The sequence below is a fragment of the Puntigrus tetrazona genome, chromosome 10 (assembly GCF_018831695.1).
Source record: "Puntigrus tetrazona isolate hp1 chromosome 10, ASM1883169v1, whole genome shotgun sequence".
In the NCBI taxonomy this organism is placed as follows: Eukaryota; Metazoa; Chordata; class Actinopteri; order Cypriniformes; family Cyprinidae; genus Puntigrus; species Puntigrus tetrazona.
The window spans coordinates 11,267,304-11,283,405 of record NC_056708.1 but is presented as its reverse complement, the minus strand read 5'-3'; the positions used below and the strand labels follow the sequence as shown (position 1 = coordinate 11,283,405).

The 16,102-nt window shown below is 38.7% G+C and overlaps 1 protein-coding gene across 1 annotated transcript in view; it reads right to left on the bottom strand.

Annotated features, from left to right (window-relative positions):
* cblb (Cbl proto-oncogene B, E3 ubiquitin protein ligase) overlaps window positions 1-16,102 on the bottom strand; it is a 57,029-nt gene that overhangs the window by 7,435 nt on the left and 33,492 nt on the right. The window contains 10 exon segments of the mRNA XM_043251129.1: window positions 394-479; window positions 2,297-2,590; window positions 2,592-2,657; window positions 2,749-2,916; window positions 5,296-5,487; window positions 8,145-8,276; window positions 8,362-8,449; window positions 10,069-10,206; window positions 13,369-13,490; window positions 15,513-15,669. Coding sequence (XP_043107064.1) covers window positions 394-479; window positions 2,297-2,590; window positions 2,592-2,657; window positions 2,749-2,916; window positions 5,296-5,487; window positions 8,145-8,276; window positions 8,362-8,449; window positions 10,069-10,206; window positions 13,369-13,490; window positions 15,513-15,669 — 1,443 coding nt within the window.

Genomic DNA, 16,102 nt, shown 5'->3' with positions numbered 1-16,102 from the left:
CATTTATTCCACATGATCTTTTTGTCTTCTCACCACAGAAATCATTTGCAAGAAAGCAATAATTTAGTCATGGAACATTACAAAAGCATATCAATGAGCAAAGCAGGAAAAGATGCTGTGGATCGGCGCCAAAAGATCAGCGACTCCACAGAAAAACATAACGCTTGAGAGCAGCAAACAGGTGATTTGTAATCATTTAAGCATGATATGATTGAACTGGACAGAGTAAACATGGTTGTTTGTTTGGTGAGGCTGCCTTCAGAATAAAGAAAGACAGATTCGGCTGCTTTACAGTGATTATGATCAACATGCACACAAAGAACAAGTGCTGCAGCAGGGCTCCAGGGATGGGAGTGGCGTGTGTGTGTGTATGTGTGTGTGTGTGTCGCTTACCTCTGGTTGTGGTCCACAAGGGGAGGGGAGTGACGCAGAGGGGGGACATCGTACTCATCACCAGGTAACAGACCATTGATGAAAGACTGCAGAGAAATACACACAAACACACAATGATAAAATAACACAGCCAAGTCTTTTTTGGTTTAGATTTAGTGATCAATACAGTAAATATCCATGAGACTGAATGAACAAATCCATAGTGGATGAATACAGTATCCATTTAAACAGATCAATAATGGGTGGAAAGAGTATCCAGATGGACAAATGGGACAGACAGACTGATTATAGATAGAAAAATGGATGGACAGACAGGTGGATGGAAAACACAACAAAACATAGATGGATGAATGAATGGATGGAAAAACACAACAAAATATAAATGGATGGATGGAAAAACAAAATATGGATGGATGGATGGATGGATGGATGGATGGATGCGATGGATGTGATGGATGGAAAAGCAAAACAAAAGAAGAATGGATGGATGGGTGGATGGATGGATAGAAAGGAAGGAAGGAAGGAAAAACAACAAAATATGGATGGATGGATGGAAGGAAAAGGAACAAAATATGGATGGATGGATGGAAGGAAAAGCAACAAAATATGGATGGATGGATGAAAAACAACAAAATATGGATGGATGATTGGATGGATGGATGAATAAAAAAATAGAACAAATGATGTATGGGTGAACAAGCGGATGGAAAAACAACAAAATATGGATGAAAGGACGGACAGGCCGGTAAATAGAAAAACAGGACAAAATATGAACAAACGGATGGATGAGACAGACAGATTATAAATAGAATATCAAAAAGATGGACAGACAGATGAACGGAATAACAAAACAAAGGATGTGGGTAATATTGTATCATAAATATTCTATATACTGGTTAGTGCTAATAGATTGGTCCATATATTTTCCTGCAGAACATCCTGTAAATGTGTCTAGTGAATAAACCAGAAGAATCTTCTAGACCTTCATCATGGAGCTCTAGAAGCCTCTGATGTCTGAGTCAGTTTATTTCAGAGATCAAGAGCAGTGTGTGATGCTGCACACTAGCTGTGGCCTGCAGGCGGTTGGCTGAACAGAGCTGTGTGGGCTTGTGAGGGGAGAACAGGGGCCAAACTCTCTGTGCCCACACTGTGACACTAAATTAATCCATACACTGACATGCCAGCCCGGGACAGAGTACGAGAGAGAGAGAGAGAGAGAGAGAGAGAGAGAGAGAGAGAGAGAGAGAATGTTACAGTCAATTGATGGTTACATATAATTGCATGCTACAGACCTTACTAGAACAAAAAGATAAAAAATCCACATGTACATCAAACAACCCAAAACATCTCATAGAGTTCTTAATTTCCAAGAAGGCTTTAATGAGTCACTACAGTGTTGCAACCAAATTTTTAACCCTCTCCAATCCTCTCTCACAGAATACGCTTATTTAACACATAATCTCGAATATGTGTGTTTTGCATTTTGGTGCATTAACCTAGATATATGCAAAAACACATGGTGTGGTGGGAAGGCAACTGCTATAATCACGAAAGGCATTGAATGCTTTTTAAATACCTCTTTTTTTAATGCCAGGGCATTCACACAGCTGAATTTCACAGCCTTGCTTTACTGCGAATATCGTCACTGTTGCTTAGTAACAGCCATGAGCAAAAAGTGAATATTTATGGCTTAAAATAGGCATGTAAGGGCTTGTGAATGAGCACAGAAGGTTCTAGGTGATTTCAAAGTACAATGTCCGGTCATTTTTCTGCTCTTATCTCATGTTCTTGACTCCGCTTATCAAAGAAGGACATTCCAGCCCTAATAGAAAGTGTCGATCCCCAAAATGAGCGTGTGAACGTGATCCACATGATAGAGAAGGAATGTGTGTGCGTTCCTAACCTTACTACACTCTGACTGTGCATTAAGCCTGTGGCTGGTCCGGTTTAACCCTAAGTCTGCACCAGAGCAGCTGAGGGGTCTCCCATTGATGTGCGCAGGAGCAGCGTGGGCAAGTTTGGGGGAGCGGTCTGCAGCAGACGTCCTGCAGTCTGATAAGGCAGTGCTGTCTTTAGGGCTCCAGGCCTCCAGGGGCACTCTGGGTTCTCTGGGAAGGCCAGACGATGGGGTGACCAGCCAGGCGGCCCGGCCATCTTGAGGGATATGAGGTGGGCGTTCTGGCGGAGGTGGGGAGGGGGTCTCTCTGTGGCGGTGGGGGGGCAGGAAGGAATTTGTCTTGTTTTCTGGACATGCCTGGAGATGACTGCAAAGAGAAAAGAGAAATGTGATATATGTGAAAATGAAAAAAAAAAAAAGTATATCGCAAATGTATCTTAATCTAAAACAAACAATACCTTGGGTGAGCCCGTGGGACTAGGAGCAGGAGAACGGATGAGGTCGAGGCGGGGTGGTACGGGTGGAATGTTTAAGTGTGGGCCCATGTGATCTGCAGCGGTTTTCCGTCGTTCACACACAGGGGATGAGTTCGGAGACATTATTGGAGAGTTCTGGATCTCCATGGACTATGCAAGAAAGAGGGAAAAGTGATGATGATTTCTGCAATATTTAGAAGCTTTTCAAAAATCACTTTCATTATCATTGTTCATTTACAGGGTTTGTTCATTTAAGTTTAAAATTTTGCGCAAAACTCATTAGGAACTTTGCTTTTACTTTTTGAAGCAATAAAGTGACCAAAGAAATCCCCCTAGATTTAAACTGAACTTGAGACCTTGGCACAATCAGAAGTCAGCTGGAACAGTGGTTTGTTTAACATTTTGAAGTCCCCCCATTGTCAAAGACGACATACAAATGTTTGAATGTCATCTTTGACAATATACAATCAAATAAAAAAAATCTAAAAATATTCCAATCAAAACTATTATAAAAATATATCCAGAGTGTTTTTTTCAGATTGCTAGAGTGTTCTTTTGGGTTGCTAGGTGGATTATAGGTCCTTGGTTCTCAAACCAGGGTTCTCGAACCCACTAGAGGCATTAGCAAACTTACAAAAGGGGCATAAGGCACATGTGATTTTAAGAACCAGGATTCGAAAACTTTGGGAATCTGGAAATTTGGAAAACTGATGGGAATCCTGGTTCTTAAAATCACAGCTTCTGAGGGAACAAATTAAAATGAATATCTACATCTGATTTAGCTTGTTTGATATGCTTGTTTTGTCTTGTTTCAAATAATTTTAAGATTTTTTGTTTATGCCCCTTTGTAAGTTTGCTAATGCCCCTAGTGGGTTTGAAAACCAAGGACCTATAATCCACCTAGCAACCCAAAAGAACACTCTAGCAACCTGATAAAAACACTCAAATGACCTTAGCAACCACATAGCAACAGAAAAAGCAGTCATGCACAACATCCTAAAATAGTTTCACTCAATGTTTTACACAACCAAGTTGCACTTCATTTTTCTTTTTATAGTTCATGCACGATTTTTTCTAATAGGATAAAATGTTATGTGCATCTCTGGCATTTCCATCCAGTGTTTTTTTTATGTGATATTCCAAAATGCGCATAAAAATAGGTGGATGAAAACATAGCTATTGACAAACTCATTATTACCATCAGCATGACAGCATACAAAGTTATCTTAATGGCCTTTTACCTCCATGAATTGCTTTGGGCAGGTTAGGGTATTCAAGTTCCTAATCAACTAATAGCCTCATTAACATATCCATGAACAGAGCAATTGTAGCCAGCCAGCTTTTGTCCGTGGTGTAGAAAAATATTTATGGAGGGGGAAAGATCTGCTAATTAAATTTTCTAAGAAACGATACAGGAAATTAAAGGTGAATAATGAGCACTACTTTTAGTACAAACAAGTTCTCACCCACTTGGAGGCCAATATCCTCTACAAGTTCTCTTGCAAGGGCATTATGGGGAGAGGAAAAAACTAATATCTCCCATTTCTATTTAAAAACGTTCCTGCCAGAAGGTGCCCTCTATTGCTCTCCAAGCTCTACCATTTAATGAATCTACTCAGCGGAGCTGCGGAGGTTGTGTCCTCGTGAAGCAGGTTTCGACAGGTTTTTTTTTTTTTCTAATAAAAAAGACTGACATTTATGCTGCTGGAAAGCGGGAGGCTCTTGCACCTATATAAAAGCAGGATATAGGCCTCTTTGAAGTCCAGTGAAGAATGAGATTGAAACAGCTAGAAAAAGAAGATTGCTTGTGGAATGACAACAGTGATGAATGAAATCTTATCTACAGAGCAGGTTTGGGCAGAAACAAACTTCTGCATACTTGTAAACCAAATCAACAGACCTATGATAAAATCAACGTGAAATTCATTTGCAACCAGTTTTGTTTACATAATGAGACATATTCCAGAAACAAACAAAAAATGGTCTGGATTTAATTTTATCCATCAGTATTTGACGGAGCCTTACAAAGTGGACGTTATAGATGGATGGGCTTTGTGAGGAAGTTGTTTAAGAGATAAACAAGCTATTATTAAATATCTCATAGATAAGCATTTTTAAAATCTTTTTAATAACATTCCCTGGTGAATTGTTTACAACGTCCATTAACAAATTGTCACTGTACATAATACAAATTAGCATGCAGTATATATGTAATACTGATCAAAAAAATGTTTTGTTAGTACTTTATTAATCATGTGACACGAAAACTAGAACAATGATGCTGAAAATTCAGCTTTACCATCACATAAATATTCTTTTAAAACAGATTTAATATAGAACATATTAATTTAAAATATAATGATAATTTAAAATATTACTGATTTTATTGTATTTTTGATTAAATAAAAATATAATAAATATTTAAAAAAAAAAATGTATTATCTTAACCCAAAACTTTTGTACAGTGGGTACCAGGAAGCAATATAATCGGTACAGTCAACAAAACCGGAAATGTCATGTATATTTTACCTTCCTGATATGGTCTATAACCAGCGATTCCTCTCTGTCATCGTCATCATCCAGGTCCAGCATGGGGGAGCTGAAGTGGTCCAGGAGGAAGCACTTGGCCCCTTCGTTGCGTGGGTCAAAAGGATCAACAATGATAGGCTCAGTGCCTTTGATCTCACAGCGACAGAACGGGCAACCCTGACCATCAGAATCCTGCAGAAAAGACACACCGAGTGAACCTTAAAACACTAGCATGCTTACACAAACATTTGTAGAAATCCAGAAAACCGCCTCTCACTCGAAACGGACACAAGCACACGCACACAGCTTAGTACCTCCGGTAAACTCGACCCCAACGGTTCAGGCCTGCTTATTTGTATAGTGCTGTAAACACTGACAGACTGTTGTGGAAATATGCCTCGGCCATGAGGAAGCTCTTTACTGGCAGGATCTGAAGAGCCATGCTTGATTACAAACAGCTGGAACGCACATGCTACCCCCTCAAGCCGGGTACCGAATTTCTCTTCTTGTGATTTAGGAAACAGCAGAGTAAGACAGACACAAACGCAGACAGGCAAGTTCGTCATGTCGCACGGCTCGGTACGGCTTGGAGACAGCTTACACATGGCAAAATGAAAAACAATCATCTTTCATTTCCTGCATTAAACTCTGAGAATCAAAGTGTGTCGATATTTACAAGAACAAAAGATGATCATGGCAGCCATCTGGCTGAGGGGTCACTGAAAAGACATCAAAGCGTCGTTTGAAACCTAATCCTAATTAAAGCCCTTAAACGGAGAAAAAGAAACACACCCGAACTGACTCGGCATAAAACAAGGCCATTAAAAACAAAAAGAGAGCGCGATTTCTAAGGGATAGTCACTATACAGTCTTTGCTGCTGTGTATGTTCATAAACTTACCAGAAAAATAGCAATGAATATTAATGCTTCTGCCAGCTAGAAGGTGAGACACTTCTCTAGGCTCTCAACCGGTTCAATGGTTTATTTAACGGTTAGGTCCCTTTTATAGGTGGCAGGTTAAAGGTGCCACTTCGATTGTTCTAGGAAGAGAGTTGGTGAGCAACAGCAGAGGAGATTTTAAAAAGCCACACAGCACTAATATTATCTACCCTACTGCTCAAAAATCAACATGTGACGGACCGCAGCTGAGGCTTTTAAATGCCATTTTAGATCGGTGTTTTGATAATGTGTGTTCAGTGACAATTCTGTCTTGACACCCTTCTTCACACGTTCTCATACTTAAATGTGACACAAACATGAGCAAACACTTGCACCCAAACTTCAAGTAGCACTTTATGCTACACGTTTGACACCCGGAAAGTCTAGAAACGCTGCTTAGTTTTGAGCTGCAGAGTCTACCATTTCATCATATACATTTTTTTCGGGAAAAGTTAGCTTAGTTTTCTTTAAGTTTTCACTTCTGTTATAAATGGCACATTTACTTATTTAAGTAAGTGACATTCATACATTTGAAAGTGTGAAAATAATTTTTAGGAGTTGTTGTACCGTTTCAGTAAAGAATTCAATAACCTTGAGCGCTTCACTTCAACATCTTTACGCAGCAAAGAACACAGGTTAATGGTCAATAAGCACAGACCTCCAGCCCCTCAGAAACTCAGATGGTAACAGATCCATGTGCAGCTAAGTGTAAACTACTGAAAATAATAGGACAAAGAACCCAAAATATTACAATAGCATTGCTTTTTTCTTATATTATTGATATAATGAAGGGACATTACTAGGAAAAGATTGAAGGAATGGAATCAGCATATTTTGCTGATTCGATCCTCCTTCACCTACAAGAGTGAATGACTGGCGGTTTTTAATGAAAAAAAAAAAAAAAAGCAGCATGCATCTGGCTGAGGCGTCCAAGTTTAGCTGACCCTACCGTGGCCCTGAAATATTTGTTTATGCTAAGAGAAGCTCGGATGCTCAGAAAACACCCTAGATCTGAAGATTTCTGGCAATATGGCAGGAACTTATATTGTAAACACATACACACTTCACCCCACATCTCCCATGTAAACATCCTCAATCACAATCGTACACTGACACACATAAAAACACACACCCAGAAGATAAATGCAAGCAGACCGGACACAATTCCCGCCCTATTTGCCTTTCCTTCACCTGCCTGCTGTGGTGCCGCTTGCATCTGTGATCAGGACAAACGCAAGGGCGACGGAGAGACAGATTACCTGCTGTTCATTCCCCTCTGAGCCCTGATGACGCTCAATATTCAGGTCATAGCATGTCACTAAAGCATCTCTAACTAGATCCATTAGCTGAGCACTAGGCATCACTGAAGCGTTTATATATGATGCAAAGCAGATGAAAATAAGACATGTTTATTTTATGCATGAGTAATGTGGGGATGGTGGCACACGTGTGTAACGTTAAGCTGTTTTAAAATGAGCAATTCAGTAGAGTGTGACTCCATGAATAATGCCAATTTAAAAAAAAAAAAAAACACATACATTATAGTAAAGTTTAAGGTCTTTGGAAACTATTAAATAAAAGTTAATATATATATAAAACTGTTTAAAATTCACAATCCTTGCAATTGATTACAATAAGTAATATTATTTTTATATCATTGTCTAAAATAATATTGTGTTGTGTTGTCATCTCTGCTACAACTCTTTAAACAAGCTTTTCTATTTTTCCAAAAACATTACTGTACTGAGTTACGAAGTGATAATGGTGCCATTAAAGAGCAGGCTTGAAATTAAATTTTATTTATTTATTTATTTATTTTTAATTGAAAGATGAAATGAAAATGTTGCTGGACACTGATAGTGGATAAATTAAATACACTAGTCAACTATAAAAAACACCTTTATACATACCTGCCAAGATGTCAAACAGGAAGTGCACATAAGGTGACCACATGGCTCTATCTTTACATCTTTATCGTTTTCAGCGCAGATTTTACACAGCTGAAACGTAGAGCCCATCTCACAGTACAACTCGTACTGCTCCTGAAAAGACAGACAAAAAGTGAAAAAAATCTAAATATATAAATTCTGTCATATATCCTACCTAATCGGTTCATCTGTTACTAACCTGTGTGACCTTAATGTGGTCATGTGGGGTGGGTTCACACAGGCCTGTAAGATCTGGGTTATAACTGCGACCGTCTGGAAACAGATAGCTACAGATGGAGAGAAAAACAGCAGAAAGAGAACAAGGTTAAGAGACTCGTCCTCGTGTACAACTGGCTCTGTGGAATCTCCATTAGCAGTGCTGTGAAAGTGGGCCACCTCACCAGCCCATCCAATCACAGCCAATGTCTAAACCGCTGCACTTACAGAAGGGATCAAACCTTTAGACTGGGGCAATCAGATGAGAGAGAGAGAGAAAGAGAGAGAGAGACGTCCAGACAAAATCTGCTATTCTTTCTGCATTTTCTGAGCTGGAAAAAAATTCTGCAGAATTGTTTTAGATGCGCTAGTTATTGATGGCTAAAAGATCTAAATGATCTAAAAAAAACAACAACAATGCAACAACGCAAATCTAAACACATCCAATGACAGGTGTTCAAATTCAGTAGAAATTAGTTTAACAATATTACTATGACATTTTTGTGTATATAAACTAGCTTTATGCAAGCATATCAGATTCATTATCTGAACAGAATTGGAGACCAAGATACAGCTCAGATGGTGTGAGATTGGCATGTGGCGCTGGGCCGTGCAAACAGAGCCACAAAACCAGTGATGTGATGTGGTTCAGACAGCTGACACAGCAACGAAGACAGCAACATGCAGCTAAACCCGTAAATGATGCCCTAAACAAACATGCCAGTAAGACACCTGCCAACAAAGAGAAAGGGGGGACAGAGTATGTGTGTGTGTGTTTGTTTGTTTGTTTACAAGAGACTCTGGCAATTTATCAGAACATATTGAGCCTATAGGGTGCATCACAGAAGAACTACGGGAGCTGATTCCAGGAAAATGGGACAAAATGAACAGATCTAGACACAGGGGCGCCAGAACCCCATCTTTAGCCAAACAATAAAATTTAGTCGGTTCATTTTAAAATAATAATAACTAAATAATTACTTACATTTATGTAGAAAAAAAGCCAATACACATTGTTTCAAACAAGCTTTACAGAAAATCATTTTTAATAGGTTTAAAAATAGTTTCATTAAACAGATAATTATAAATTAATAATATTTGCAAGCAATCAAGCAGTTGAGATTTGCTATACAGTATATTTTAGCCTACACAAGAATACTGTGTGCATGTAGATGAAGTTGAACATGCTTATATTTCTAACTTTAAATAAAGAGCTAGGAAATAATATAGTTACTTTTTATATTGCTTTATGCAAATATACTGCATGCATACGGATCAAGACAGATAAAATATTGAAAGGTCACGTAAAAACATCTGATCAAATTTGAAAACTGAATGACATTTGATCTTTACGCCAAAACAGTATGGAACAAAAGCATATTAATATTTCTGAATTTTTCATATCATAACATCATAGCCCACTCATCTTCAGCCCCGCTGTCTAGACATTACATCAAAGAATGATCAAGGACTCTGACTTAAGTAATGTGAGCCTACGTTTGACTTAAAACAGAGTATTTGCAAGTGATGGGCGTTTCTTAAAACTGAACGATTTAGATCAATAGTTGAAAAATTCAGGGGAGGACTGGAACTCAAAACGCCCACATGAGCTCCATGGATCGACATGCAGCAACCACTAGGTCAAAGCACTGATGTTTATTTATCACTTCAATCTGTCTGAGATACTCACAAGCCTTCTCTGCATCCATCAATGAGGGCCTGGAACAGCGGCTTGTTATGTGGGATGGTCTGCAGGATGTTGCCGTCACTGGTGACATAGCCGATGGCCCACTGTCCTAACCGTGTACAGCTCAGCCTGAAGATGTAGCTGAGGATCAAGAGAGAGAGAGAAAAACCAACGGTTACAAAAACCCCATAACGCATATCAAAACAGCTGACACATAACATTACTAAAAGCAACAAAGCACAAGGTTATGAGGTTATGTAAATATAACACTTGTTTGCTTAACATTTGCATGAAAGCAACAGGCTTGGGTCCATTATTTTAAAGAAAACATTATGTGGGTAGAAACTGAAAGCAATAGCCCATTTTGATATCATAACAGCAATTATTAAATAATTGAAGGCTATGAAAAACAAAGAAGAGAAAAACAGAACCATACGGACGATATTTACATCTGCATGTACCTTTACCGAGAGGAAAAAAGTTATTCAAAGACGGCTCTAGGTTATGCAACTGCTGAACAATAAATTCAGCCAGGATTAAGAGACTAGCTGGTACCAGACTGAACATTTCCATTCAATATCCCACAACATCAGGGTGGCACAGGCTGGCACTCAGGCCGGAAAAAAATGGGGGGAAAAAAACTGGCTGAAAAGAGAAATGAAAGGAGAACAGGTTGACATTTCTCAGCAGGAGGTGGAAAAGTTTATACAAGTGCCTTGCCCAACTCGATTTGCAATGATTAATGTTATTTACTCATGTGATGTCACAGACGTAACAAATTTGCAAATGAGAATGAACGTACAAAGTTAGCAATGCCAAAATAAGAAAACATTGATGAGGTAAATGCAACATTGCAACAAAAGTGCCATGTTTGAGCCACTACTTTGAGAAAATCAGAACACACCGATTCGCCACAGGAAAAGGTCACGGCCTGATGTAAGGGATTGTTGCAGGATTTCTTGATTACATTAGTGTTATTTCTAATGCAGCTGCTAGGGATGAATGGAGCTCTCTGTGTTAAATGTGATTAATCTCATAATGCTTCACTGTGCTGCTTTCACACTGAACATGGCTCTTTTCTTGCAAAGGGAAAAATTAAATAAAAAAAAATCGTACAGTCTCGACACTAACTCTTGTTAACATTCTTTCAACTCAACTCTCGGCCAATTACTCCATCTCGCTGTCAGTCACTCTCTCTTATGTCTATTTTGTTTAATATGAAAGCTGTTACAGTACCTTCCCTTTTATGCTTTCAAAATGTACTATTAGGATAATAATTTATGACACCTTACATTTATAGGATAAGCACTCAAACTGAAAAACTAATCAATTTGAAATCTCTGAAATTTGACCATAGTTGAACCAAAAACTGCGACTCTGTCGCAGGACAGATCATAGTGTAAGAGACTATATTTTAATCATAATTCAATCTTCACAAAAATGGTCATGTTATTAGAATGAATGGGGACTGAAGCTTTGAAGTGAAAAAAGTACTGGTATTTAAATACAATTAAAAGTGATCTATATGCCTTATAGTTCTTCTGAAGTCATATGATGCTTTGTGAGAATCAACTAAAGTCATTTTCACTGACATTTTCTCCTCCAGTGAGCTGTTAACCACTGACATTACCGGATCATTGACTCCAGTGACCCGAAGAATCAGTTCAATTCATTAAACAGTCATTTAGAATGGATTGGTGAACTAAAATTAAAAAGAATGATTCAATCATTAATCGTATATTGAAGTTCTGCTCATAAATTGAATGAATGCTCATTAAACTAATGAACTGAATAGGCTTGATCCATGAATAAATCATTCACACAACTTGTGTCAACTGGATTGAGTAATTCATTGAAAAGAATTGAGTCAAAAGATTTGTTGATGAATCAAATTAACAAATCATCTTAAAAGCAATTTATTCAAAAAGATACACATCAAAAGTATAATTTGTTCCTGAAACAAACTGAATCTGTTTGACTCATGAACTAGTTTTATTAACTACTTCAAGCAATTCACTAGAGAAGAAAAGAAAAAAAAAAGATTCATGCATTGCAACTTCTCATGAAAGTGACCAGAAAACATAAATAAAGGATTCCAGTACCAAATGATTTAAATTTCTGTATGTTCTACCAAATTAGCAATTTTATCACAACACTTTTTTGTCATTTTGGAGCTTAACAGCCCTAGCCCTTATTTACTTTCATGCAACAAGAGTATTCTTCAAAAATAGACTTCCGGCCATCAGTTTTTGTTTTCTGGGATAATTCACCACCCCACCAGTGGATATTCTGCACCGTGGTGCTGGGCAGACAGGTCCTGGTAGGCCGAGAGCACAATATGGCTGTTAAGAGAAAACGAACTGGGAAATGATAGTCATGGAAAACAAGCCAAGTCATCAACACCCTCAGAGTCCTCACATACAAACAGATCATAAAAAGCTCAGAGCTGCTGTGACCACTGAGGCAGCGAGTGTGTGTTTCCGCACTAATGAGCCTTGCCTCTCGTGTCACACTGCCCTGATATAAACAGACACGAATATGACATCCAGCGTGTCAAGAGCTCGATTTTGCCAGGTGATGGTTACGGGTAGATGCTCGGCGTGAAACACATATAGTCCCCTAGGGTGCCGCCATGACCTTATGAAGCCGCACACACACAGCTGCTGCTCCTCTTCAGTAGATTGGTATTTGCATACAGTTCTGCTCGACCACCCACAGTCCTCGACTTCCTTCTGTTTGTTCAGCCACATCTTTCCAACCCACATCAGCCTTTTAAAACGGCCCATCTTCCTGGTAAAAATCAAACAGTGGGAATCCATTCCCATAAAGTTTCTTATTTTATGGCCTCGTTATTATCTTGCTGTTGCGTTAAACGACTCTAACCAGTGTGTAATCGCGCCTGCCGTCTGGCTCTGGACCTCGAGTTGTTTTGGCGCAGATACGATGCTGTTTCTCTAATCAGCTAATACAAACAGACTGGATTTAACTACCTCTGTCTCCCTGCGGCACTGTCCGGCAAGCTGTTGCGCACTATCTAGGCTGCTGATGCAAAGGTCAGGGGGTCCGTTTCCAGGTTTGACTGATCCTAGCTGCTAGACCGGTGCCGGCTAAATGGCGAACAAGACAGCAGAAGCGCAGACAAAGAGCCTCCTGTAATAAGCTAACATCTCCGCCTCGCCCACTTTCCCCATGCAAGCAGGGTCGTCTGCCAGACTGGAGAAAAACAGCTGGCTGGCCCCGCACAGCATGCAGCAGATGGCACGTCTATTACAGCCACCCAGTTGTACACAGACTAGTCTGTACCTGCCAGGTTTGTTGATGTACTTCTGCAGACGTGCCTTCACTTCATCGTACGTCAGAAAGGCCATGTAGCCCGGGTGCGTGACTGCCAGGAAGTTCCAGTTCCTTAGGATCGAGCCCCACGGCTACAGGGAAGAGAATTAAATTAGAGAGAAAGGTAGTAGGAAGCATGCAATCTTTGACAATGCAATGAGCTCAGAAAACAGAAGTTAGACTTCAATGTGCCAGCATACAGCACAAAGCCTTTTTATTGTCACTGACGTTTCAGAAAATGAAATTAACAAGATTGTAACAAACCAACTAAACTAAGTACAAAACTTCCTTTTAATTGGATTTACAACAATACACAACAAAATTAACACTTAAATCACATAAAAACGCATGATATAATTATAATTAAAATAATTGTTTTATCAATTATTTAAAAAAAATCCTTGTTTCAAGCTAAACATTAAGCAAAAAAGTGCACTTTAAACTATCAAATAAATGTGCAATTTATGTTGACAAAAGCACATATGCCACAGTTAAAAATGTACAAATGTTGCAAGAAACTTTTTTTTTTTAATAAATCAAACCATATGCAAATTGTTTAAAAAAATAAATAAATAAAAAAACACTTAAAACTAAGTATTTAACAAAGAAGTGTTTTAAATTACAAGCTAATAAAAAGGCTGTTTAAAAAGAAGAAAACAATTTGGATGCTTTCTGTCTGTAAAAGGTTCATTGAACTGTTATAGTTAATGCAAAATAGTATTAGGGAAGTGGCTTCATCAAAAATCATAAGAGAATGGAAGTTACATTAGATTTAAGAAGCGGTCGACCATTTATTTGCAGATGCGGTTTGTTTTTGATTTTAAGAACTCCCAAATATGAGGGCCGCTGCCTAAAACATAAAAATATCTAATTTTTTTAATGCATGTTCATACCGCGTGACAAAATGTCATAATTGAAAACTATTTAAATTAAATTGAACTAAACTACTTGAATAATGAATAAAGCCAAATTAATAACACATGACTGAGTAACATTTACCTATTAAGCTAATTTCCCCCAAATATGAACAAAATAAATAAACAGGAAAAAGGAAAAAGGTTTTCGATTAAGAATATCACTTATTTATTCTGACAGCCTTAAAAACATTTTATTACACATTTTCTGTAAACCTAGTACCTGCTCTCCAGTTTGAAAAGACTTGCCACAAAGATAAGAGTGACTTTAAAAGGCATGATACTTTGTACATCCTTAAATAAATTAACCTTGACATGTCATAACTAAATGAAAAGCAGATGAGACTCTTGATAATGCAGAAAAAAACTCAAGTTTGTGCTGTTTCCTCTTTCCCATACAAGCATAACCAATCCAGATTTAAGTAATTCCCAAAAAATCTGCAGCAAGGCTACAAAGAGTTTTGGATGTTCAAACGGGCAGGGCGTAGTTTTGTTGGCTTTGGCTGTAAGGTAGCGGGGGTCGTGTGTGGTGATTCAGCCGAGGAAGGTCACGATGAGAAGCACGTCGTGAGATAAAAAACTCCATATTGCTCACTGATTGACTCACACGCATAAACAAATCCACGCTAATGAAATGATGTGGGTCCTTCCAGCACATTTCTGGGAATTTGAGCATTTTTTTTTTTTTTTTTGCACCAAAAACTTGAGTAGGTAGATTTAAAAAGTGGGTGTTTTGAAGGCAGTACATAATAAGGCTTGTGCAAGCACAAGTTTGTAAGCGTGTGTGTTGTGGTTAAGGATGAGGTGTGTTTTTCTAACTAAGGGATTCCTCTGCGTAAAACAAACCTCCTACTCAACACTCATTGGCAGAGGTGATCCCCGGTGTTACCGCTATTTTCCATTGTGTTGACTACAAACCATTGAAACGTTTTGATGTTTTCAATTTAAACGTGGTTATGTGTGAGACATCCTTGTACAGGATTTCTCCTCAGAATGAGTAGATCAACCCACGAATGAGAGAAAAACAAGGGTGATCCTTCTGTATCGCTTTCGTTATTACGATGAGCTGTTTTTAGAAAGTAGATGACATTTAAATGTTAGCTTGATATTAACAGATCTAATGCGCTTTTTGCTGTGTTGAGAATTCGAGAGAAACACGTAACTTAATGGTGTTGTGGGAGGCGAGAGGTTTGGTGTTACCTGGAAAAGACGAGTGAAAATGTCGAACTCAAAGACGGAGATGTAGTCGTTGCAGGTGAGGTCGATGGTGGATTTCAGAGCCATGGCCTCCAACCCGGAGCTGATGGGGTGCACGTCATGAAGGCACTGCCGGAACATTTTCCATGGCACTATTGTCCTGGAATCGCACAAGCACACACAAATGCACACTGGAATTAGACTTGTGTAGAGATCCTTCTCAAAATGCATCCAATAGCTTTGGGCTATTAACATGAGCTGAATCAGCCATCAAATCCGTCAGTCACTGGCCTGTGAAAACACTGAAGTACTAGATATTTCTGAAGAAACACGCTAGGCCATTGCTATTTGTGATATAAATTGGTCTTCTGAGTAGTTGTAAGCGTCTTGCTTTGTGGATATTACAGGTTTCTGAGCTGCTAGCATCTTGCTATGCAGTTGTTAGGGTGTTCTGAACTGAGCTGTTTGTTGGTGTGTTGTTTCTTTCTGGGTGGTTGTTAGCATGTTGTTATGTGGTTGCTTGGATGTTCTCAATGCTTGTCAGCTTGTCGCTATTTTGTTTTGAGCACATATGTATTCGCTGATGCCTTATT